Genomic DNA, 26,289 nt, shown 5'->3' with positions numbered 1-26,289 from the left:
CCCATGAATGCAGCCTCACCAGTGCCCATAAATTCAGTCTCACCAGTGCCCATGAATGCAGCCTCACCAGTGCAGTGTCCATCAATGCAGCCTCACCAGTGCAGTGTCCATCAATGCAGTCTAACCAGTGCATTGTCTATCAATGCAGCCTCGCCTGTTCAGTGTCTATCAATGCAGCCTCACCAGTACCCAATACACAGGGGATATTACACAGAGTGGGGATCTCCCACTTACCTGTCGGTCTCTGTCAGAAAATGCATAGTGCATAAGTCAAATTTCAATCATATACTAGCATAAGGGCCAAAGGGGTTGATTTACTGAAGGCAAATAGACTGTGCACATTACAAAGTGCAGTTGCACTCTGCAAAAGCAGTTGCTCCAGAGCTTAGTAAATGAGCAGATGCTCTGCTGACTTCCATCATCCAATCATGTGCAAACAAATAGTGAAGCTTTACCTCATTGACTAACCTCTGGAGCAACTGCACTTGTAGAGTGCAACTGCATTTTGCAATGTGCACAGCCTATTTGCTTTAGTAAATCAACCCCAAATTCCCTGCTATAGAAGAGTTTGTGTGGAAACATCAATCCATGATTCTTTTTATTGCTTTATAACTTTGGAAACCATCCCCAGTGGACACACTCTCACCTCCAAGATGGACCTTAAAATTATGAATGTCTAATCATAGCATCTTACCTTCAAGCTAGAAACAGCTTTCCAAAGATATCAATCAACTCCATCAACTTTGTTTTTTGAGGTACTCAGTGAATAAAGTAAGAAACACTACATAGTGCTCACTGTTAATTAAAAACACTTACTTAGAACAAATAAAGAACTCACATGGACCTATGCAACTGTATTGTTGACTCGAATATACTACATATTTTAATTAATTTAGTCATCTTTGCTGTTTATTAATACACCGTGCATTATTAATTGAATGTATTGATGCATATTTATTCATGGGTTTTGTTTGGGCAATATTTTGCTTAATTTGCTTTACAGTAGATGCACATTTATATAGGGATATAATGCTGTTGACAGCAGAGAACGCTTTGCACTAAAATTTAAATGATACATTTGTATTAGGCAGCATAGTCACTTTCAGTGTCGGTTCACACTAGGGCGACCTGTGAGGTGACCTGGTCGCCTCACAGGTCGCCGCAGGTCGCCTCCCATAGGGAAGCTGCGGACCCGTTCTAATAGGAGCGACACAAGTCGCTCCGACCTAGAAAAAGGGTCCGGAGCTTCTTTGGGGCGACCCGGAGGCGACCGCCATAGACTTCAATGTTATGAAGTCCGTGGCGGCCGCTCCGAGGTAGCGGCGCGCTGCTCGCACCTCGACCTCGGAGGTCGCGGTGTGAGGTAGCGTCGCTCAATGTGAACCGGCGCTTAGGGGACAAGGAATCCAGACATTGAAAAAAATTTTGGAAGTCAGCTATAAAATATAAGAATTGTGTTACACCAGAACTCTTTATTTTCTATTGTTTACCAATAAACTGGTGAATTAGAGGCTTGGGATTATTCAGAGCCAGTTCACGCTGGGGCGACTTGTTTGTCGGGTTGAGGTCAGGCCAGTCAAGTTCCTCCACCTCAAACTCGCTCTTCCATGTCTTTATGGACCTTGCTTTGTGCACTGGTCCATATCATTTGGTGGAGGTGGGATTATGATGTGGGGTTGTTTCTCAGGGCTTGGCCCCTTAGTTCCAGTGAAGGGAATTCTTAAGGCTTCAGCACACCAAGACATTTAGGACAATTTCATGCTCACAACTTTGTGGGAACAGTTTGGGATTGGCCCCTTCCTGTTCCAACATGACTGTGCACCAGTGCACAAAGCAAGGTCAATAAAGACATGGATGAGCGAGTTTAGGGTGGAGAAACACGACTGGTCTGCACAGAGAACTGACCTCAACCCAATAGGAAACCTTTGGGATGAATTAGAGTGGAGACTGCGAGCCAGGCCTTCTCTCCAACATCAATGCCTGACCTCACAAATGCGCTTCTAGAGGAATGGTAAAACATTCCCACAGACACGCTCCTAAACCTTGTGGACAGCATTCCCAGAAGAGTTGAAGCTTTTATAGCTGCAAAGGGTAGGCCAACATAATATTGAACCATACGGACAAAGACTGGGATGCCATTAAAGTTCATGTGCGTGTAAAGGCAGGGGTCCCATTATTTTTTGTAATATAGTGTATGTTTCACTTGAATACTAGGAAGCTGTACACTGTACATCACCTACGCTTACTCTTCTCCAGAGGCCTCACTCCATCTTCCATGACTCCCAGTCTGGGTCCCTAGGATGCCCCTGTGCCACGATGTCAGAACCAGTATTGGGGTCCGTATTGCTACGGAAGGAGCCTAAGCACAAAAGCTCCTTCACTACCAGAGCCTCCGTCACCTTTGCAGACCAGTTGCTTGCTTATGCACTTGACACTAATACAGTAGTCATTAGCAATAGCAATATAGCCTCCAACAAATAGCTTCATTGCATCTTAGACATTTTGTACTGTACTGTATCTTCTCTAACTTGTCCCCTAATTAGGGCCTTTCTTTCTGGTATGCCATACATGCATTGAACCCCTTTAAGTGTGTTCTCAAGTAGCTTCAGACCAGGCCAATTTGAATATTTATAAACATTCTTGACTGAAGTTGTTCAAAATGTAACAATTAACAATTCACACAATATCTTCAATGTACAAATTCTGTACATGTTCTGTTAAGTACCCTTAGTTGTACTCGTGGTGCCACTAAATGCTCATGAGGTAGTCATATCTTATAAACGTGAGAAAGTCCTTAAAGTGGATTGTAAACCCCATTTATGAAATTTGACCTGGGTACATATATCTGTAGTGTTTACTTATCTCTCTCCAAAGCCCTGAGTCCAGTGTCTTTTTGGTGCTCCGTTCCTCTGTTATCAGCATTATAACTTCTGACAAGTTCTCTGACTCAGAAGATAAAAGCAGCTGGACATTTGTGTCAGGGTGGGTGCAAAGAGATAGATTGGAGCTGATAGAGCTGATCTATTCACAGCACAGCTCTGCATGTTTCTTCATTCCTCTGCCTATGTAGAGGGGGGGGGGGTGCCTTTCCTCCAATCAGCTGTTACACAATGTATGCCAAGACTCTACACCCAATGCTGGAAAAGGAAGAAAACATTCTAACACCGTGTTCACTTTCTAAACAGTGTAGAAAGCTGAAGACAGCAGATATACAAATAAAACCTATGTAGGGAGGTTTAATCCCTGTGTATGATCTGAGGCTGTTTACTTCACTGGGTATATGTGAGGGTTTACATCCACTTTAAGTCCCAAGGTCCATTTAGCTGTGGCACAGGTCCATATCCCTAGAACCCCCGTCTGGGTTCCCACAGGGGGTTGTTAAGTGCAAATGGTAGTCATCTTTAGCAACATTCTTTTGCTTAAATGGGGAGACCTGGAACCATAGATCTAGTTGTCTTATTTAAGTACGAGTGGTGGTTCTCTATTTTTATGTGTTTGCTCCAGCAGAGGGTGGTACTTTCCCAAAATAAATTCCAGGAAAACCTGCCCAGCAATTAACTCATTTTAGGATATACAGTTTTACAAAGACATGCAATTAAATTAATCAAAACCACCACAGTCAAAAATATATAATACAAATACACAATGCATTTGCTTACACTTATTTCGGCACTCAGGTGCCACATGCAGCAATCAAAGTCAACAGGCTGAAATGTGCAGTGAGTGTATGCTGTTCCAAGTAGTACAGGTGTACAGGGCTGTATGCTTACAGGGACCTTTGCCCCAAACACAAACTTTCTACATTCAGGGCATACATATATGGCCCTGCCTGTACACAACAGTATTTTCTCTATCGCTCATTGACAGACGTAGTCCTCGGTGATACAGCACCTTCGGGTTATGTTGCCTCCACAGGAGCAGGACTAGACAGGAAATTAAAAAGCTCTGGCCACACCCTAGGGGCAGTCCCAGAGGGTATATCCTCTCTCTCTCTGCCTCAGCAAATCAGTTATTTTCTGTCTAGTCAGGAGTAAGGACCTAGATACCTTGCTGGGATCTTCGGTCCTGGCAAGATTTTTTTCTTAAAAAGATTTTTTAGACAGCTTTTTTCTCCAGTGTTCCTGTGAGATCTTCAAGCAAGAAAGCTGAACTGGGCGACGGGCTGGATGTTGAGATCCGGTGGTCACCCCAGTTCAGCCTACGAGCGCGTGCAGGCCATAGCTCCGCGCTGGGTCAGCCGCGACAAAGTCCCATTAAGGGACTGACCCCGCGAGTTAAACGTCTCGCTGAAACGCCAAAGACCATGAGTCACGGCGTCCGTATTGGTCGACAGCCCTCCCGCCCCGGTGGAGAGGGGTACTGTCAGGAGTTGGTGCCCGCCTGGTTCCGGTATGGTGAGTAGTATGTTCCCCCTTTTCCCCCTGACGGGTCTTGTGGTGAACGCGGGCCCCTCTCTGTATGGTAAGATAGAGTCCCCCTCTATCCTATAACATGGCACAGATCCCCCTACTTTGAGTGTGATTTTATGTGCAAAAAGCCAGGAGGCTTGGTTTGGGAGCTAACAATCTAATTGTATACATGTTTAAAAGATTGTAATCAGTGGCAGTCTGGGAATCTTACTGTGATAAGAATAAGGTACCTACCAGTCAGAAGCCACGGACATGTAGACTGCCTTCCTAGTCAAATCTCCAGCTATAGCAGGCCTTCCGAAGGCCATGAGGTCCGCCAGGGCCAGTACCGCCAACCACGCCAAAAATCCCCATGCAGAGATAGTGTTGTGTGCCCTGCAGCACACCGCTATTCGGTACAGGCCGCCGCCATTTTTTTTGCTGGATTGCACGAGCTGCCATTTTGGCGTAGCCTCGTGTCTCCAGCATGGGGGCGGCCATGTTTGAGGTGATCCAAACACCTCGTGGAGCTAGGGGAGGCGCCGGAAGGCGTGCAGAGGGGCGGAGCCGCCTCCTTTCTTCCTGGACAGCCAGCCAAAAGACTTCCTGTTTGTCAAGACAGCGCTGTAACCTGTTGCAGTTAAACTCTGAGCATCAAGTGGTGAGCCTGGGGGTCTATCTCTCTCTCTCTCGATCGATAGGGATCCCTAGCAGGTAACACTAAGGGGCTTTTGTGGCGCTGGGGGTCTGTGAAAAAAAAAAAAAAAAAAAGTTTTTTATTTTTGAATTATATTATCCGGGAAGTTACTGGAATAATCATGGACCCTGCCACACAAATTCCCCCACCTGTTTCCCTCGAGGGGGCCACGGGACCCGCCGGTGCACAGAGTGTAGAGGCATTTACAGCAATTTTGGAGTCTATGGTGGCTCGGGTGGAGGCGGCCTGTCAGGGACGAGGGTCAAGGAAGCGACCCCCGCCTACCCCTATATTATCTGACACCTCTGACTCAGATTCAGAGATGGTCACTGCAGTTGCAGGTCCCTCTGCAAGGGCTGTTACCTCAGGTAAAGCTCCCTCAGACAGTGAGGAGGACGTTTCTTCTCCCGCTATAATTCAGGAAGAAGCATTGGTGGACGCACTAGTTGTGGCAGTGCAGGAAACCTTAAAACTTGAGGTTTTACCGGCAGAAGCAACTGATACAGAGATTCCTTTTGGTACTAACAAGCCCATCAAAACGGTGAAGGTTTTTCCTGTACCCAAGTGTTTTGGTAATAAGATTAAAGGAGAATGGGAGCAGGGGCGTACCTAGAGCATTTGGCACCCGGGGCGGATCCTATATCTGGCACCCCCCCCCCCACCGGCGTGCAGGCGACGAACCGCACATTGACCCGGCGACCAGGCCCCTCCTCCTCTGCAAAAACGGCGCCGATTGACTTGAGGCGCCAGACAGAAATACATGTAACTGGCAGTGGCATACTTACTGTGTGCTACTGCCAGTGGTGTCACTAGGGTTGGTGTCACCTGGTGCAGTAAACCATGGTGTCGCTCCCCCCCCAAAAAATTATTTTCCTGTTTTCTGAAAGCGCGCCAAAGATGCAGCATGCAAGACTTTTGGTGCGCTTTCAGAAAATGCAGAAAAAAAATCTATAGGACTGCAGTAATAACTGCGAGTAAAATGTAGGAAGACCCCCTTTACATTACACAGCCCCCGTACCCCTGGACCCCTTTACATTACACAGCCCCCCCCATTGGAACCCTTTACATTACACAGCCCCCGTACCCCTGGACCCCTTTACATTACACAGCCCCCCAATTGGAACCCTTTATATTACACAGCCCCCGTACCCCTGGACCCCTTTACATTACACAGCCCCCCATTGGAACCCTTTACATTACACAGCCCCCGTACCCCTGGACCCCTTTACATTACACAGCCCCCCCATTGTAACCCTTTACATTACACAGCCCCCCCATTGGAACCCTTTACATTACACAGCCCCGTACCCCTGGACCCCTTTACATTACACAGCCCCCCCATTAAAACCCTTTACATTACACAGCCCCCCCCATTGGAACCCTTTACAGTACACAGCCCCCATACCCCTGGACCCCTTTACATTACACAGCCCCCCATTGGAACCCTTTACATTACACAGCCCCCCCCATTGGAAGCCTTTACATTACACAGCCCACACCCCCCTCATGGAAACCTTTATGTTACACAGCTCCCGCCCCCCATAGAACCTTTTCCATTATACAGCCCCCGTCCCCCAATAGAACCCCTTACATTACACAGCCCCCATGGAACCCTTCACATTACACAGCCCCTGCCCCCCAAAAGAACCCCTTACATTACACAGTTTCCGCACCCCCCCAATAGAACCCTTTACATGACATAGCCCTCCCCCCCCCCCTCAATAGAACCCTTTAAATTATACAGCCCCCCAATAGAACCCCTTAACAATACAAAGCCCCTGCCAATAGAACCCCTTTACAATACAAACCCCCCAATAGAACCCCTCTACAATGCAAACCCCCAATAGAACCCCTTTACATAAAAACACCCCCAATAGTACCCCTTTACAATGCAGACCCCCCAATAGAACCCCTTTACAATACAAATCCCCCAATAGTACCCCTTTACAATACAAACCCCCCCAATAGAACCCTTTACAATACAAACCCCCCCATAGAACCCCTCTAAAATGCAGACCCCCCCCAATAAAACCCCTTTACAATGCAGACCCCCCCCAATAAAACCCCTCTACAATGCAGACCCCCCCCCAATAAAACCCCTCTACAATGCAGACCCCCCCCAATAAAACCCCTCTACAATGCAGACACACACCCCCAATAAAACCCCTCTACATTGCAGACACACCCCCCCCCCAATAAAATCCCTCTACAATGCAGACAGCCCCCCCCCAATAAAATCCCTTTACAGTGCAGACAACCCCTCCCCCCCCTTCCAATAAAACCCCTCTACAATGCAGACCCCCTCTACAATGCAGACCCCCTCCCCCCCCCCCGACTGTCTTTACAATACAATTGTCCCCCCCCTCGCCCCCTTACCTTATGAGGAGGAGAGCAGAGAGGGAGGAACTGTTCAAAGCAGAGAATGGGAGAGAGGCTCACGAGCCCTGCATACACAGCGGTCAGCGGGAAATGCCGAAGTTTACAGTGCTGGTTAATGAGCCGGTGATTGGTTGCTAGGCGGTCCTAGCAACCAATCGCCTTCTCATTATCTAGCAGAGTCAACTTCGGCATTTCCCGCAGTGTATGCAGGGCTCGTGAGCGAAGTGAGTCTCTCTCCCATTCTCTGCTATACAGCTTCTCCTCCTCTGCGCTCCTGTATAAGCGAGCGGCGGAGGCAGTCCGGCGGCCGGCCCCGGGTGTCACCCTGGTGCTCGCTGACACCCCCCTAATGTGTGGCACCCGGGGCGGACCGCCCCCCCGCCCCCCCTATTGGTACGCCACTGAATGGGAGCATTCTAAACGTACCTTTACTATTTCCAAGCGTATTGCTAGACGCTATCCGTTTGAGGAATCCATCATTAAGAAATGGACGGTACCACCAGTGGTGGATCCACCTATTTCCAGGCTGAATAAAGCCACGGTTATCCCAGTGGAGGACACTTCGTCCTTTAAGGATCCGGTGGATCGAAAGATGGAAGCAGAGTCCCACACCATCTTCTCTCTGATAGGGTCAGCATTTAGACCAGTAATTGTTATTGGTCTAGTTTCCCAGACACTTACAGAATGGGCGAGATTGGTACGCCAAGACCTTAGGGGAAAAGATATTCCCCAGGAAACATCTGATTTGATGGAACAGATTATACAAGGGCTACAGTTTATCTGTGACGCAGCCTTGGACACTACTCCCCTATTAGGGCATGCATCTATGTCAGCGGTAATCCTCAGACGTGTGCTGTGGTTAAAATGCTGGTCAGCTGACCTAGGTTCCAAAAAGACCTTGACGAATCTCCCCTTTCAGGGGAATCGTCTATTTGGGGCCACCCTAGATAAAATCATTAAGGATGCCACTGGGGGCAAGAGCACTTTTTTGCCACAGGCTGCTAAAGCTAAGGGACCTCGCAACAAGCGAGGACCTTTCTTTACCGCCCATAAAGGGTTCGCACGCCCGGCCGGAACAAGCGGGAAAGGCAAGACTCCTCCAGGAGGGTTCAAGAAAGGCTGGTCGGACAAACAGAGGACCAACTCAGCCAAACCCGAAGCAAAGGAGTACACAGCCTGAAGGTGCGCCCCCACCCGGTTTGAGGGTGGGGGGACGTTTTCACCGGTATTCAGGACATTAGATCGAGCATCAACTACTACTACCGGTGCGACTACTTCCCTTCCAACATTTAAGTACTACAGGGAGCGGTAGTCACCATTCCCTGAATAGATCTTTTCCTTTACCTTTTCCTAAGATTAGTCTCAATTCCCCACAGGAATCGGATCTGGTTGACCAGACAGGCCAAGAAGCCTCTAGCCGGGTGACTTCGGTCCCTGAGGTTCAACCAGAAAAGATCACCCTTCCTGATAGCAATCAGGTATCTGATAAATGTGTGGGAACAGAAAACGACCAGACTTTCTCGGATGGTCGGGGCCAGATAGCTCTAGGGACGCCTGGTTCAGATCCAGTCAGCACCAGTGGTCCTAGAAATTCTAGGCTGGCCTCGTCAAGCCGGCCTGGCCGACCTGGACAGGCTAGTCGCAGACGTTCCGTGGGAACTTCGTCTCAGGGAGTGTCTGTGGTCTCAAGGACCAATTTACCATCGTGCTTTACAGTCGCTGGTTTTAATGGCCTGGCCATTGAGACCCAAGTACTGAAGGACAGAGGGTTGTCAGCTTCAGTCATTCCTACCCTTATTAAAGCAAGGAAAGCGACTTCCAGCAAGGTCTATTATCACACATGGAAGACTTATATTGCGTGGTGCGAATCTTTAGGATTTCCTCCACGTACCTATTCGGTGACTCGAATATTGGCTTTTTTGCAACAAGGGGTTGAGCAGAAGCTAGCCTTGAGCACCATCAAGGGTCAAGTTTCAGCATTAGCAATCTTCTGTCAGAAACCTTTAGCTACCAAGTCCTTGGTGCGGAATTTCATCCAGGGGGTGCGGCACCTGGCTCCACCAGTCCGCGCGCCCTTACCGCCCTGGGATTTTAATTTAGTTTTGTCGGTTCTACAGAAACCTCCCTTTGAAAACATCAGGGAGATTCCCTTGTTTACTTTATCCCAGAAGGTGGCCTTCTTGGTGGCTATCACTTCTGCTCGCAGGGTGTCAGAACTGGCTGCATTATCATGCCAGTCCCCATACCTAGTGATTCATAGGGATAAGGTAGTACTTCATCCTAAGCCATCCTTTCTTCCTAAGGTGGTTTCAGATTTTCATCTGAATGAAGATATTGTACTACCTTCCTTGTGTCCTCAGCCCAAGCATCATCGGGAACATGCGTTGCATTCCTTGGATGTGGTTCGGGCAATCAGAGTATACCTGAAAGCTACGCAATCATTCCGTAAGACGGATTCACTTTTTGTGATCACGGATGGCCCCAGAAAGGGTTTGCCTGCATCTGCCGCGACCATTGCCAAATGGATTAGACAGACGGTGGTACAGGCTTATTCTATTAAGGGTCAGAGTCCTCCGTTCCCTGTTAGGGCGCACTCCACTCGAGCGCTCAGTACTTCCTGGGCCTTTCGCCATCAGGCGTCAGTGGTCCAGGTATGTAAGGCGGCCACCTGGTCGTCGGTACATACCTTTACAAAATTCTATAAAATTGATGTGACGGCATCGGCGGATGCCTCATTTGGCCGCAAGGTTTTGCAGGCCGCAATTTGAGGAGACCGGTGGTCTACCTCGAGAGTTTTTTTCTGTTTGAAAAATTTCTTTTTTGTTGAGTCTCATCATTAAGGATGAGCATTGTAAACTTCTAGTTGGCACCGGTTGGGCCTTCTAGATTTGGATTTGATTTCCATTTTCCCACCCCTCATTTGTGATACTGCTCTGGGACGTCCCGAAGGTGCTGTATCACCGAGGACTACGTCTGTCAATGAGCGATAGAGAAAAATGGATTTTTGTAAAATCTTACCGTAAAATCCTTTTCTCTTAGCTCATTGACAGACGTAGTCCCCGCCCCTCTGTTTTGGAGTTGGGTTGGGTTAAAATCTCTAAAGACTGCTTTTTGACATAACTGATTTGCTGAGGCAGAGAGAGAGAGGATATACCCTCTGGGACTGCCCCTAGGGTGTGGCCAGAGCTTTTTAATTTCCTGTCTAGTCCTGCTCCTGTGGAGGCAACATAACCCGAAGGTGCTGTATCACCGAGGACTACGTCTGTCAATGAGCTAAGAGAAAAGGATTTTACGGTAAGATTTTACAAAAATCAATTTTTGTACGCTGCCCTGTACCTCCTAAGCACTGATTTACCCTTTTTGCTGTATAGGCCAAAGCACTTGTGTGTGTCTGTGGGCCAAACCGCCTGAGGGCACAACGCCCTAATGTGCAAGTTCACAATAGTCAAAAAGCCAATAGTCATTTAGCTATTGATAGGGCTGGAATAGTAAAGAGTATGTAAAGGGAAAACTTTTTTTCTAATTTTGGATGGATGTTACAGGTTCAGCATGTATGTGAAATCTTTATAGCGGTCTGTGTCCCCGTCGGGTAGATTCGTATTTTCTATTTGTCCTGGTGACCATTTTCTCTTTAGAACCTCAACAGAAGTAGGCAGAAATCTCTCAAAAGTGAAGGGAAATCCCCTCTTATATAGCTGTCGCTGGAATAAGTGTTTCTATTAAGTCTAAAACCATAGATGGTTTGAATCTCTGTCGGTTCAGCAGGAACTGGCCAAGAGTCGAACCACGTATGGGCAGGCTGAATATACCCAAGTTGATCGATCGATCAATCAACTTGGGTACAACCAGCCTGCCGGATTTTACATGCGATTATTGATAGCGGCTGATAAAGCCGCTAGCAATAATCACTTTATTCTCCCAGCAGGGATGGCTTCCCTCACACCCGTCGAGAGAACACAATGACTCAGAGGCAGGGACTCTCATGTCAACAGTGTCGGTGATTGCAGGAAAGAAATTAGCTCCGTCTATGGCCGGCCTAATTCTCGAACTTTCTGTCTCAGTGGCAGTGGTCACCAGGACAAAAAGAGAGGGTAAATCTTCCCAATGAGGACACAGACAGCAATAAAAATAAAATCAGGGGTTTCATCAATTTCTCTCTCTATTCAAAACTAAAACAATTTGGCTTTAGATGCTAAATTTAGATCACTTGAAACAACCGACTTGCAAAATTCATCGGTGCAAAATGCATTCTTTGAAGCTTTCCTGGTATAGTACTAGTAATTAAAAGACAAATATTACAATAGTACCATATGTCAGCAGTTATTAAAATAAATTACGAAATATTTAAACGATAATGATTTTAATATATTTTAAATTGCATCTAGATAATTTAAAGGTGGTTTCTATTTTTTTTTTTTTCTATAAAAATGCATAAACCTCATCTGGGAGAAGTGATGCCCATTGTTATACCAATTCAACACCTAGCAATTAGATAACTGAAGAGCACTACATTTACAGCTATTATTAGCTGAGCAGAACGCCCCAGCCTCAGGTGTAGAATGATTTTAATATAATACAAGGAAATGCTGAGATGGCTTTATTAGTATCTTAGAATTTCTTATGTTCCCAGCCTTCCAGGACCACCAGAGCAGGTTAAAGTCAGCTGATCAGTGACTTACCTCTTCTGTTGCACAATTGCCATTGATGAATCAGTGCATTATTATTATCATTTTTTTGTTGTTGTTGTTGTTAAAGTGATTGTAACCACTTCAGCTCTGGAAGGTTTTACACCCTTTTTAACCAGGCCATTTTTTGTGATTCGCAACTGCGTTACTTTAACGAAAAATTCCGCGGCCATGCCACGCTATACCCAAATACAATTGATGTCCTGTTTTTTGCCCACAAGTAGAGCTTTCTTTTGGTGGTATTTGATCACCCGTGCGGTTTTTAGATGTTGCGATATAAACAAAAAAAGAGCGACAATTTTGAAAAAAACGCCATATTTTTTACTTTCTGCTATAAAACATACCCAATAAAAAAAAATTTAAAAATCTAATTTTTTTTATCAGTTTAGGCCAATTTGTATTCTACTACATATTTTTGGTAAAAAAAAAATCCCAAAAAGCGTATTTTAATTGGTTTGCGCAAAAGTTATAGCGTTTGCAAACTACGGGATAGATTTTTGGAATTTTTATTTATTTTAATGTTTTTATTAGTAATGGCAGCGATCAGTGTTATTTAGCCAGACTGCGACATTGCGGCGTACAGATCGGGTCCCTTTTGACACTTTTTGGTGACCAGAGACATTAATACAGTAATCAGTGCTAAATATTATGCACTGTTACTGTATAAATGACACTGGCAGAGAAGGGGTCAACACTGGGGGTGAGCAAAGGAGTTAATGTATGCCTAAATGTGATTACTGACTGTGTGGGGGAAGGGTTCTGTGACAGGCACAGAGAGATCTGGATTTCAGCTTGGCTGAAACTCCTGATCTCTCCCTGCCTGTGTGACAGAAGACTCGGCTGCTTTGTTTACATAAGCAGCCTGGTCTTCTGTCAGTTTCTCTGAGGATCGTGGGAGGCTGGGGCGGCATCCAAACACAGCGCGCCGCCAAGACCTTGTGCACAAAATCACGTATAATACGTGATTTTGCACAGCCGAGCCGCCCTGCCGCAGTAATACTATGGTGGGCGGTTGGCAAGAGGTTAAAGGCAGAATTTTTTTTGCATGCATTAAGGTAAAAAAAAAAATCGTCTGTGTCACAGGATCCCCCCAATCCTCCCCTTGTATATTTACCTGAGGCCAATTTCGATCCAGTGCTGTGCATGAGAGCAGCAGCTCTCCCAGCTCTGTCTCTCTTCTCTGGGTAGATTGATAGCAGTAGGAGCCATTGGCTCCAACTGCTGTCAGTCAAACTCTGTGGTGGGGAGGATCCGCCCTCTTTGGGTCAATAGACGCTGACAGAGAGGCTTGGGAGTGAACCTGCACAAGTGCCCCTATAGCTTTTTATGGGTGCACTTGCCAAATAGAATTAGCCAGAAGCGCCAGCATGGGACCCAAGAAGAGTAGGATTAGGGCTGCTCTGTGCATAACCATTGAACAGAGCAGGTAAGTATAAAATGTTTGTTATTTTAATCTAAAAAAATTTGAAGGTTTGATATCACTTTAAAGCTGAACTCCAGGCAGGTATAATAGATACAAATAATGCAGCTTTGTGTCATACCAGCATCTTGACAGTCTTGTGTCAGACTCTTGCAGTTTCTGAACTCAGCAGAACAAGGAGAACAAGGAGCCAATGATGGAAGGTGTAATATGACAGGTTGAAAGAGCAGAGTAAGGGTCCTTTCACACGGCACGGTCCATTTTTTTTTTTTTCCCACTCAGGCACTTTTTTTTTTTAAACAGACACGGATTACACTATTGTAGGGTCCGTTCCGTATGTCCGTTTTTCATCCATCCGTTTGCGGATGAAAAACGGACATAATGTATGTCTATGGGATTGCAGACGTTAGTGGATGACACCGCTGACATCCGTTTTTGCGTCCGTTCTGTTTTTTAAACGGAAGAAAAATAGGGTTCTCTCCCGTCTCAAAAAAAAAACTGAACGGAATGGAATGGACGCAAAATGGATGTCAGCGGATGGTCATAGACCTACATTATGTCCGTTTTTCATCCGCAAACGGATGGGATGAAAAACAGACATACAGACCGCCTGTGTGAAAGGACCCTAACAGAGAGATGAGCTCATCAGTCTGCTGCTATTCTTTTCATTGTTCATTGGGCGAGGAGAGACCGGTACGTGTTACTGAACTGTAGCAGAGAAACATCAGGTCTCCTGGACTCAAAAGGGTTGTATGGCAGAACTCGATAAGCTTCAGGGGTGAATGGACAGAAAATCAAATCCTTAATTGAGTAAAACAGCTTTCATAAATGTATTTTATCTATCTATTAAGCTGTTTCCCTGAAGTTCAGCTTTAGGAAATTGGAAAAAAAAAACACTTAAAGTGTAAGTATACCTTTTACAAAAAATTCCCCTATGCAATTCCAGATCACATACATGTACATACCAGCAGTCCTCATTTTAAAGCACTGTTCCTGCTTTCCTTCAAATATGCAGTCTTGGGGGCTTCTCCACAGAACCTGCTGGCCCCTGATCCCTCTCTGTCCTGTTTGCTGGACACCACAAATTTGCACCCAATAATGCCCACCCCAGTTAAACTGCAGCATGCGCAGTGCAATATCTTCTTCTCTAGCTGCAGTGGCCAAGCTCAGCCTCTGCAGAAGCAAAGAGCAGACTGTGTAGGTGCACAGCTTGAATTGGCTTGTAGCGTCCACCCCATCCCTGTAGCATCCACCCCATCCTTCCAACAGAAGTGTGATTCAGGGGCCATCAGTTTCTCTGGAGATGCCCCCATGGCTGCATTTATAATGGAAAGCAGGAGCAGTGATTTAAAACGAGGACCACTTATATGTGCTATTTATGGGGTCTGGAATTGCATAGGGAGATTTTTGTAAAGAAATTACTAAAAGTAAACTTACACTTTAAATAATGGGCATGGTTGTAACAAGCTGAGTTCATTTAGAACATGCTTTTTAAAGAAGGACTCTACTTAAAATAAATTTTCTGATTTTTCCTTTTTTGGATGGTGCGGGGTTTGATCACCCAACATGTCTTTCTTAATTATTGGATCCCTCTAGAAAGGTCTGTCCCTTCCTCTGGGTTACCAAGACATCCTAAGTTCTACTTCTTAGCCAAGCCTCCATTGTCACTAAGATATATTTTTCAATTTTTAGCAAGTGAATCCACCAGATGACGTTACCATTGTATGCAGAATTACTTCTTGTACAATATCACTCTCTGCTTTTGTGTCATATGAAGCACACAAAATGTACAAATTGATATCTTTTATGACATTTTCTCAAAGATCTTCATTTCTTTTCCAGGATTCTCTAGCATTCCCTTTTCCCCATCTCGCACTCCTGCTTTTGCTGCCAAAGTTCCCGCGATAGGTTTGTGCAGATGCTTGTTATGTGTCCAGTGATGTGTTCGTGTTGCTATGCTTCATATTCTCTGTTAGATTTCCAAGATTATCTTGCATTGATTTCCTCCTTCTTTGCTGCTGAACTAACCTGTTTTTACCAAAGTTATAGAATTTACATGTGAATCCACCTAAAATGACTAATAAGTAGTTTGGAGATGATAGCTGGTTGAACCATCTCTCAACCGTTTCTCAAAGTCACTCTATCTGGGACTCTTGTTCTACTGTTCTTCATGTTTTATGTTTGTCTGAAATTGTCTTTTGAGATATGCCAGCACCAAAGCAACATACAATAACAATTGCAGTGGTACAGCAAGTGCATTTTAAAGATCTGTAGATGTCAAAAGAAAAAAAACAAAGCTGAAAGTGTATGTTTCACAATCAAGTTGCTATGCAGACAGACAGTTTCTAAAAGATGGTTTTTATTTAAAGCATACCTTCACCCTAAATAAAAACATATTTTCCTCTGCCTTCGGCCCCTCCCTCTCTCACAATTGGATATTATATTTTATTTATTTTATAGATTTTTTTACTTCAGGTCCCAGCAGAGGCTTGCAGTACATTTGCGTACCTGCAGGTTTCCCGCACACGGGTGAAGACAGAGCTGTCATGGAAATCTCAAATCTTGCCACATCTAAAAAAAAAACAGACAGGCTTGTTGTACCAAAGTCAATCTATAGATCGACTTAAGTACAACCAGCCTGTCCATAGATGGATCGAAATTTCAATCTGTCTATGGCTAGCTTAAATGTAGTTATTTTGGTATAATGAAACCTGTTTAACCGCTTGTCGACCGCCGCAAGTACATATACTGCGGCGGTCAGCCCCGGCCAGGCAAAGTGACGTATATATACACGTCACTAGCCTGTCGCCGGCTTGTGAGCCAATAGCGGGCGAGCCCCGGCTCGTTCACTAAGGAGTCCGTGCGTGTGACCGGCGGACCCGATGTCCGCCGGTCACACTGTGATCGTCGGTAGAGAGGGAGAAAGGCAGGCGTCTAATGTAAACAAGCCGCCTGTCATTCTCCCCTGTGTAAAAATGGAGATCAGACGGTTCTACTCTGTTTTTACAGTAGTAGCCACAGCCAATCACAGTTAGAAGCACGCCCCTAGAACACACTTAACCCCTCCCTCTCCAATACAGTTAACCCCTTCCCTGCCAGTGTCATTTTTACAGGAACAGTGCATATGTATAGCACTGATTACTGCAGTAATGTCACTGGTAACCCCAAAAGTGTCAAAAATGTCAGTCAAGGGTCCGATCTGTCCGCCGCAATGTCGCAGTCCTGCAAAAAAAAACCGCAGATCGCCGCCATTACTCGTTAAAAAAAAAAAAACCACCAAAAATGACAACAATCTTTCCCTTTGTTAGTAAACGCGATAACTTTTGCGCAAACCAATCAAAATACGCTTTTTGCGATTTTTTTACCAAACATATGTAGCATAAAACAAATTGGCCAAAAATGTTAAAAAATTTTGATTTTTACATTTTTTTGGGGAATTTCATATAAAAAAATGTGAAAAATATTGTTATTTTTGCACAATTGACGCTCTTTTTTTGTTTATAGCACATGATCAAAAAATCGCACAGGTGATCAAAGACCACCAAAAGAAAGCTCTGTTTGTGGGAAAAAAAAGGACGTCAAATTCGTTTAGGTTAAAGTCACGCAGTAAAAAATCGCAAAAAAAACCCTGGTCAGGAATAGGATAAAATCTTCTGGGGCTTAAGTGGTTAATACATCTGGGATTCCATTTAAATAACAGATCTGAACGAAATGTTAGGGGCCTTCAAACCAAATGAGTTGACTCAAAGGGGTTGATTTACTAAAGGAAAATAGACTGTGCACTCTGCAAGAGCAATTGCTGCAGAGCTTAGTAAATGAGCAGAAGCTCTGCTGACTTCCACCATCCAATTATGTGCAAGCAGAAATGCTGTTTTTTAAGATTTTTCTTGCACTTGAATGGGTATTCTTTGCAAAGTAACGCGTTTCTTCATTTACTAAGCTCTGGAGCAACTGTATATGCAGAGTGCAACTGCAATGTGCAAAGTGCGCAGTCTATTTGACTTGAGTAAATCAACTCCATTGATGGCAAGAAAGAATGTTCTAGTCAGTGAATGGTTTTTCTCTGAATGTTTCAATCGGCCAGTGTTTGGCCAGCTATAGACAGTCTTATCTCAGTAGGTACTTTCATAGAAAGCTGAAAATCATTTTATATATATATATAACATCTCGGTCTTTTCCAGAAAGTATTATCCTTATTTCCTAAGTTTAGTTTCCAAGAAGACTTCTCATTAATGGGTGGGCATCTCCTCCCCAACCATCTCAGCAGAAGTTCATATCTTTTCCTTTGATTCTTACAAAAGGCAAAACTAAACTTGGGAGTCTAATTGAGCTTTCTTGTGCTTTATCTGATATCTTCAGAGAAGGTAAAAATAGCTTAGCACAGCTCCAGTGAACCACATATTCTCAAACCCGGCTTCTCTAAAACTCAAAGAAGAAGTAAAAGGAAAGAAAAAAGTCATGGTTGCGATTGAGAAGAGAACATTACTATTTTAGAAGCCCTTTTAAATCTACACTATAGAGACAAGGATACTGCCAATGGATAAAGTAACAAGTACAGTTACAGGCTATAAATGGCACTGCTGATATAACGCATGATTGGTATAAATCTGCCATGCCTTCCCTGTTTCTGGCCATGTGGAAATCCAAAAACTAATGACCAACCACTAGCTGTGCTCATAGATGTTAAATGGTGCTTATAGATGTTTAAGTGTTTGTTACCTTAAAAAAAAAAAAAAAATAGAGACCCTGTTTCATTTTAGCAGGTTACAGAGCACAGTGCTGACTAACCTGCCCCTCTGAAAACTGTAAAAAAAACCTGGCTGATCCTGCCACTTCCTGTGTCCCCCCTCTCTGTGTTGACCACGGTAATCATGGCTAATGAGCCCTGACCACCATGGTCAGCCTGCGTGCCTCCGTCATCCATAGCTCTCCTCTTCGCTCTCCCCCCAGCTCTGAGTGTCTGTGTCTCTGCCCTGCCCCCCCCCCCCTGCTGCTGATAATAAACCAGTCAAATGTCTGACAGCCCCATCTCTGTTAAGCTCCTATCCTGCATTGTATAACTGCTTGTAACAAACAATGCCTCTAAATACCTTTTTGAGAGGTTTGTCACATGACTCCCATCCACTCTGATAACACAATCCAGGGCTACAGCAGAAGGAGCCAATCGGCCAGCTTGGCGGTCACGTGACTCCGAGCTGACATCGGAGGGAGAGCTTGGCTCCTCCTGCTGTAGCCCTGGATTGTGTTATCAGAGCGGACAGGAGTCACGTGACAGACCTAAAGACACTTCTCAATAAGGTATTTAGAGGCATTTTTCTTAAAAACAGTTATGCAATGCAGGATAGGAGATTAAAAGAGAGGGGCTGGCAGCAAGGCAATGGTTTAGGGTTACAAACCCTTTAAATGCTCACTGTCCAATACCTAAGATTTTTCTGTATGAACTGTCTGTTATTCTCATATATATGAAAATAACAAAAATGACATAATTACACAGAGCCATTCATATATACATCCAGTATGAAAAAATATATGAGTTTTTATTTGAATATTGACATGTCCCATATCTTTAGGGTTCTATTCATATTATGCATTGCATTGACACAACACGTAACATTGTATTAAGATATTTTAAAGCATCCCATTTACTTTGACAGTGCACCTTAACATATATAAAAACAGACATGATCCTTTTTTTTATGCAGTACACCACAACATATGGCATGTGTGTTGTGGTTAGCAGTGTGGTGTGCATTGCCCGCTACTGTTTTAGTGCATTGAAGTGCAATTGAAAAATCACTATTCAAACAAACAGCGCTAAAACACACTGCACCATGATTTGAGTATTCTATGTATTCTATTCAATGCACTGATGTAACTTGTGGTAAAACAAATCATTTACAGTCCATTATTGCAAAACATAACCTTGAATGGGCTGTAAAGTAAGCATGTCATAAGAGAAATATGCTATAGCCACCATTATTACCTTTCCTTCTGAAAATGCTTTTTGTCCAGCTGTCATGTTGTTGCTCTGGATTAACTACTTCATGATATGAAACAATAATCTAACTAAATTGTGACTTTTGCTCTAGTTCTTTGTCTTCATGCACAATAAGGCAAATACGATTTTCAGAAGGAAATCATAAAAAGAAGCCCCCATAGTTCTCCCATTGCTAAAGTTCTTTAAATACTAGACATCTGCAATCTGTAGAAAAACGCTCCAAGGCAAGGGATCGAAGATATAACTGATCTACGTTCCACATTTGACAGCTAGTTGTGTAGCATGTAGCTAACTGTCAGACCAGGATACATCTACATCTCCAGTCCATGCTGGCCCTCAAGGCCAGTCAAGTTCCCCCACCCCAAACACCCTCATCCATGTCTTTATGGACCTTGCTTTGTGCACTGGTCCATATCACTTGGTGGAGGAGGGCTTATGGTGTGGGGTTGTTCTTTAAGGGTTGGGCTTTGCCCCTTAGATCCAGTGAAGGGAACTCTTAAGGCATCAGCATACCAATAAATTTTGGACAATTTAATGCTCCCAACTTTGTGGGAAAAGTGTGGGGAGGCCCCTTCCTGTTCCAACATCACTGCGCACCAGTGCACAAAGCAAGGTCTATAAAGACATGGATGAGCGAGTCTGGGGTGGAGGAACATAACTGGCCTGCACAGAGTCCTAACCTCAACTCGATAGAACACCTTTGGGAGGAATTAGAGTGGAAAATGCGAGCCAAGCCTTCTCGTCCAACACCAGTGCCTGACATCACAAATGCGCTTCTGGAAGAATGGTCAAACTTTCCCATATACACACTCTTGAACCTTGTGGACAGCTTTCCCAGAAGAGTTGAAGCTGTTATAGCTGCAAAGGGTGGGCCAACTCAATATTGAACCCTATGGACTAAGAATGCGTATAAAGGCAGCTGTCTCAATACTTTTGGTAATATAGTGTAGATCTAACAAATGAAACACATACATATAACCTGTATAGCAATATTTGTTGTCTACTAATACTTTATTGCAACTTAATAATAAACAGTACAAATATAAATATATATTTATGTATTTCAATTTTCTTCTTTTTATTTTAATTGCAGCTTATGCTAATGCCCCTCACAGCCTGTCTTCACAAGGATGGTTTATCGGACTGATGTGTGCTGTGGCTCTTCTAACTCTGTTAATGCTTGTTGCTTGTTTTGTGCAAAGAAACAGGGGAGGAAAATATGCAGGTAAAAGTTAAGCTTCAGATAATATGTTATCCATTATATAGTTAAGGTTACAATCTGCTCTGGACACATTAACGATGAATTAGTCTAGATTTAAATCTGACCTGAGCAGGACCTTCTGCTTTTATTTAACAACAAGCAACAGCAATGTATAAGGAAATAGTCAAGGTACATGAAGCAAAATGGAATCACATAATCATCACACTCAAAATTGCATCCTGAAAATTTTATCTTCAATTATCTAAAAAAAAAAACCTGTAGTAATTTTAGTCCAAGTAGTGGTACTGCTGATCGTTATCTCAACTGGTAATGTTGGAGTGCTGGAATTTAACCCCTATAAAGGACGCTGCGTTAGTTTGCATGCTATCCTTGTGTTTACATTGGTTTCCTCCAGGGGCTCCAGTTTCATCATACAACTAATAAACGTAATGCAAAGTGAATTAGCTTCCAACTATATGACTACGTTGTATGTACATGTATAAATGTTACAGGGTTGTATTCTCTTCACAGACTGATGCAAACGGTTCCATTTTGTAAAAAACAAAAGCAGACTGGTAATATGTCAGTGCTGCTGTACATAAAACACTGCTGTACATGGGAAAAATAAAACGTAGCCTTTGGGCAGCAAAATGTGGAAATCTGGTAAAATATGCCAAGCAGATGATAGACATCATTTCTTTCCTTTTCAGTAAAGGAAAAAGAAGAATTGCACCCGGAAGTTGAAGTACAGTCTATGAAAGAGCAATGTTTTGATGACTACAGGTATTATGCAATTTTATGATCACACTTACCATTGTAGTTATTTGATCTTGTGTTCAGTAACTATACATACAATGGAGTACAGGGTAGACACGTGCAGAACGGAAAAATGTGTTTTGTTTCGGATAGATTCATTATGTTACGAATTCCAGATTTTTAGAACGATTCAAATTCAGACCGGTAGAAAGATGATGGACTGATTCGAATTAAGTTTGAAGGATAGCTGGTTATTAAGGAGCGGGCCGGGAAGCCAATGACTCATCAGCTGTCAGTGGGCATCCCCTTTGACAGCTGAAATGTAAGCAAAAAAATGCAGACAAAGAAACAGTGTGAGGTTCCCCCCCCCTTATTAAAGGGGGCGTCCAGATTCCTATAAGTCATTTCCCGCACCTTCCAACAGCCACCAGGCCAGGGCTGTGGAGAAGAGGTCTTTGTCCCCATCAACATGGGGACAAGGTGCTTTGGGGGGGAGGTAGAGCCCCCCTGCCCCAAAGCACCGGCCCATAATGAAAGCACGTGGCCTGGTATGGTTCGGGGGCGCTCGCTTGTCCCCCCCCTTTCCTTGCCTACCGGACTGCATGCTCGGGTAAGGGTCTGGTGTGGATCTTGGGGGGGACCCCACACAGTTTTTTTTTTATTCTGGCATGGGGTTCCCCTTAAGATCCATACTGGAGCCAAAGGCCCTGGTATGGAATCGGGGGGGGGGGGGCCTATTATGTTTTATGTCTGCATTTTTCATTGTTGCCAATGTTTTGTTTACATTCATCTCTCAACGGGGAAGCCCGCTAACAGCTGATGAGTCATTAGTTGTTAAGGCACAGCCACTTGCTTCCTGGCTTGCTCCTTCACACACCTGACCAGCTATTTACACAGAATTTGAATCGGTCGAAAAATTTTTGACTGATCTGAATTGGAATCGTTCCAAAAATTTTGGAGTTTGTTAGAAAATAAGTGAACAGCCTTAGATGATACACAGAGATGAAACAAATCTCCCTACATAAGTTTTATTTGTATATCTGCTGTCTTCATCTTTCTACACAGTTTAAAAAGTAAACAACGTGTTCAAATTTTTTCTTCCTGTTCCAGCACTGGGTGTGAAGTCTTGGCATACACTGACTGGAGGAAAGGCACACACATCCCCTTACTTAGGCAGAGGAAGGAAAAAACATGCAGAGCTGTGCTGTACATAGACCAGCTCTCTGCTAATCTATCTCTATGCACCCACCCCGACACAAAATTCCAGCTGCTTTTATCACCTGTGTCCGAGAACTTGTCAGAAGTTATCATGCTGATAATAGAGTAACCAAGCAGCAGAAAGACACGGTACTTAGGGCTTTGAAGAGAGATAAGTAAACACTACAGATATATTTGTCAAGGTCAAATTTGATGAAGGGGGTTTACATTACTATTTCATTTAAAGATTCAAATACATCCGAATCTCTGACTAACCGAAAATTCGTCCGAATTTCTATTCAGATAGAAATTAATTTCCACATGTCTAGTACAAGGTTGATCTTCAATTCCTAACGACTGTAGACTTTAGTGAATACAGCATATGACTAGATTGTTCAGTTATTGCTGCTCCTGCCAGACATAATAAATATACTGTATATATATATATATATATATATATATATATATATATATATATAGATAGATAGATAGATAGATAGATAGATAGATAGATAGATAGATAGATAGATAGATAGATAGATAGATAGATAGATAGATAGATAGATAGATAGATACAAAGGTATATACACTGTTCATACACTACATGCAAAGCCGAATATAGAACATAAACACAACAGGGAGATAGGAATATTGACACCCTAAATGAGAATAGGCCTGAACAACAAACTTCATGGTTGGAACACTGTGTATTACTTTGATGAAAACTACAGATTTACTGAAAATTACATCAATATGTTGACATATATGAGATTTTGGTGATTGGATTTTCATATAACTTTGTCTTCTCTACATTGCAGTGATAAGAAAGCATTAAATGGAAGTATGGACTCACTAAGCCTAGACATTAAAACCTTAGACAGTGTGGACAGCCTTGTTCAGTACAGTGATGGTGAACAAAGTCACTTCAACGAGGATGGTTCTTTCATTGGGGCATATAGAGAATCCAAGGAGAAAGGTCCAGATGAAGAAAGGGCATCAGTTCAGCATCTCCATTCCTAAGGCAAAACACAATATTCAAAGAAGATGAAGCTTCTGTCCTACATTACACCAGGTCATTAAAAGCAAACTGAAAAGAAGTTTACACAAGAGAAACTTGGGTATCCTGTCACCTGGCCTTTTATGACCAACAAGCATTATCATGAAAAATAAACCTTTGCTGAAAATAGTACAAAGCTGCCATGGCTGATCTCATTCTGAAAATGCTAGTTGTCTGGCTGTCTCTGGATTAGTACATTCTGAGTCAATGACTAGATACAGGCAAAGGCACGTAGACAGTGAAGTCAAAACGTCTAAAATCCATACTTATTCTAAAACGTAGTTCAGAGTTTCAGAAAATATCAAAACAATCGGTTTAGTATGACAGCCAGGATACTAGAATTCTAAAGGAGAGATCAGAAGTGGCAGCCTGTGCATTTCTACCGGTACAGGTTTATCTTTGTTAGTACATTTGAAAGACTGGATCATCAGCAGCCATCTTTTATTCTTACCAGAATGCCATACATTAATTATCTGTGACTGCTAAACATGATCACTTATTGCTGGATATAAATATCAGTGTATATCAGTCTGATTCAGACTTTTATAGACTAAGGGCAAGTACACTGACAATAGGCTTCAGCAGTGAGCCTCAATACATAAAGGAACATCGCACTTTTTAGGGCACATCCATGTTACACTTTCTCATGCAATTTCCAAATATGGCTGTTTTTTTTTTAATCCGACTGTTCAGTGATTGCAAATGCATGGCGGTGTTTTCAAACATATGCAATCCAAATTTCTGATCAAATGGAATATCATTCAAAATACCACTCAAATTAATTTTTTCAGACCATAAGCTTAAATGTATGTGGTTTGCACATATGAGGATTTTCAATTTGCAATGTGTAATTCTTTTTCTTTTATTATGTGTGAGGTATTGGATACATTTTTTTTCCCAATAATTTTGAAAACAGCAATTAAATTGGAAAATATGAAAGTATGTGACAATATTGCAAAATGAAGAAATAATGGAAGTCGAAAATGAAAGGCAGTGAATATGATGATAACATGTATAGCCATAATTTATATATGAGATAGGAATGCATAAGGAGAGCTAACATTGTTCATTCAAATTAAAAAGTTGTGCCCAATTTTGGTATAAGGTAGCAAAATCCATAAGAACAGCAAAAGTACAAAAACCTACTCAGCACTTATAGCAGGCATGTCCAACCTGCGGCCCAGAGCCGCAGGTAATGCGGCCCACTGCCCCTTGACAATTTTTTTTTTTTTTTTGATGGGGAAGAAGGAAGTCGGGTCGGGGGCACGGCCACAATGGCTTCAAACTAACTGTAGACAGAGGCTGCCTCGGAAGGGATCATCCTCTAGTTGTGTTAAATTAGTGCTGGGGGGGGGGGGGCGGCAGTGTGGGAAGGGCGCAGCGGCGTTTTATTACTTATATACCTTAACTATAGTATTTATTTTATATGCGGCCCGAGAAAATTTATCTACACTCAATGTGGCCCAGGGAAGCCAAAAGGTTGGACACCCATGACTTATAGCATCTCTAACGAAAGCACACGCATTCAAACTAAGTACAGATGGAACAGGGTTGACCTAAGGAGGTTAGTATTTTGTTTTACAAAGCATTAACTCCTCTTACTCAGAGTTTTAGGTCTGCGTAGACAGGCTCTCAACATTCTTTCACTTTACTTGCTCCACTCCTGTATGTAAAATTAGACAGACAGATGAACATACACATGCATTCATCTACACTGTTAAACAGCATGACATAGGGCATAGGCCAAGGGTTGACAGAAAGATGCTGTTTATTTTTATTTTTTTTGTCATTAATATTTCTATTCAGTTTCAAAGAAAAATTTAAATACCAAACAGAGCCTAATGGGCATACCTAAGCCCAATGTAATACATAGATAAATAAACAAACCTGACAGCTTATCTATTAACAGCTAAAAGGTGTATACTACCTACTATTTAACCAACAGTAATAATCTCAAGTCTTATATGACGTATTCGCTCAGGCCAGGCGCAGGGGTAACCGGCCACTTCAAGAGGCCGTGTACAACCCCACTACACATCTACACCTGCGTCAGCCCCCGTAGATGTAGCACATTCTTCTGTACCTAATTCTTCCCTTATGCTTTCTCCTCTCATTTAAAACCAAAGGTTCAGTCCTTTCCCTTTCCATCCTTATCCTCCCCCCTCATCCCCCATTTTCAATTAGGCAATTTTTGCAATTTTACCGTATCATTAAATGTTGCTTACCCCAGTTGACCTATGATGCCCATAACCTGAGGAGGAGAACGAGGGCTATACAGGGGGCCCGTGGGTCTGCTCAGTTCTAGGCTTTCTGAGAGAAGTCATATCACAGTTTGAAACACCTGCGGGGATGCACTGCAGAGCCCCATTAATTTTACACCCCCCCCCACACTGTTTGTTTTGATGTCATGTGATCATAAATGTCATAAGAGCCGGTTCACACTGGGGCGACTTGTCAAGCGACCTGGTCGCCTGCCAAGTCGCCGTGGGTCGCCTGCCATCGATTAGCACA

General features: G+C 43.5%; 1 protein-coding gene across 4 annotated transcripts in view; it reads left to right on the top strand.

Moving 5' to 3' along the window:
• Positions 1–24,377, top strand: part of CHL1 (cell adhesion molecule L1 like) — a 261,925-nt gene extending 237,548 nt beyond the window's left edge. For 3 of the 4 annotated variants that reach the window (XM_082265850.1, XM_082265848.1, XM_082265849.1), the window contains 4 exons: positions 15,412–15,477; positions 20,661–20,792; positions 21,479–21,551; positions 23,540–24,377. In XM_082265850.1, coding sequence (XP_082121976.1) covers positions 15,412–15,477; positions 20,661–20,792; positions 21,479–21,551; positions 23,540–23,741 — 473 coding nt within the window. In that variant the 3' untranslated portion in view covers positions 23,742–24,377. The remainder of the gene's footprint in view (positions 1–15,411; positions 15,478–20,660; positions 20,793–21,478; positions 21,552–23,539) is intronic. The other variant, XM_082265851.1, reaches the window with a different exon arrangement.
• Positions 24,378–26,289: the final 1,912 nt, after the last annotated feature.

This window comes from Pelophylax lessonae, assembly GCF_965119305.1.
Source record: "Pelophylax lessonae genome assembly, chromosome: 8".
Classification (NCBI taxonomy): domain Eukaryota; kingdom Metazoa; phylum Chordata; class Amphibia; order Anura; family Ranidae; genus Pelophylax; species Pelophylax lessonae.
This window is presented reverse-complemented; position numbering and strand designations above follow the sequence as displayed.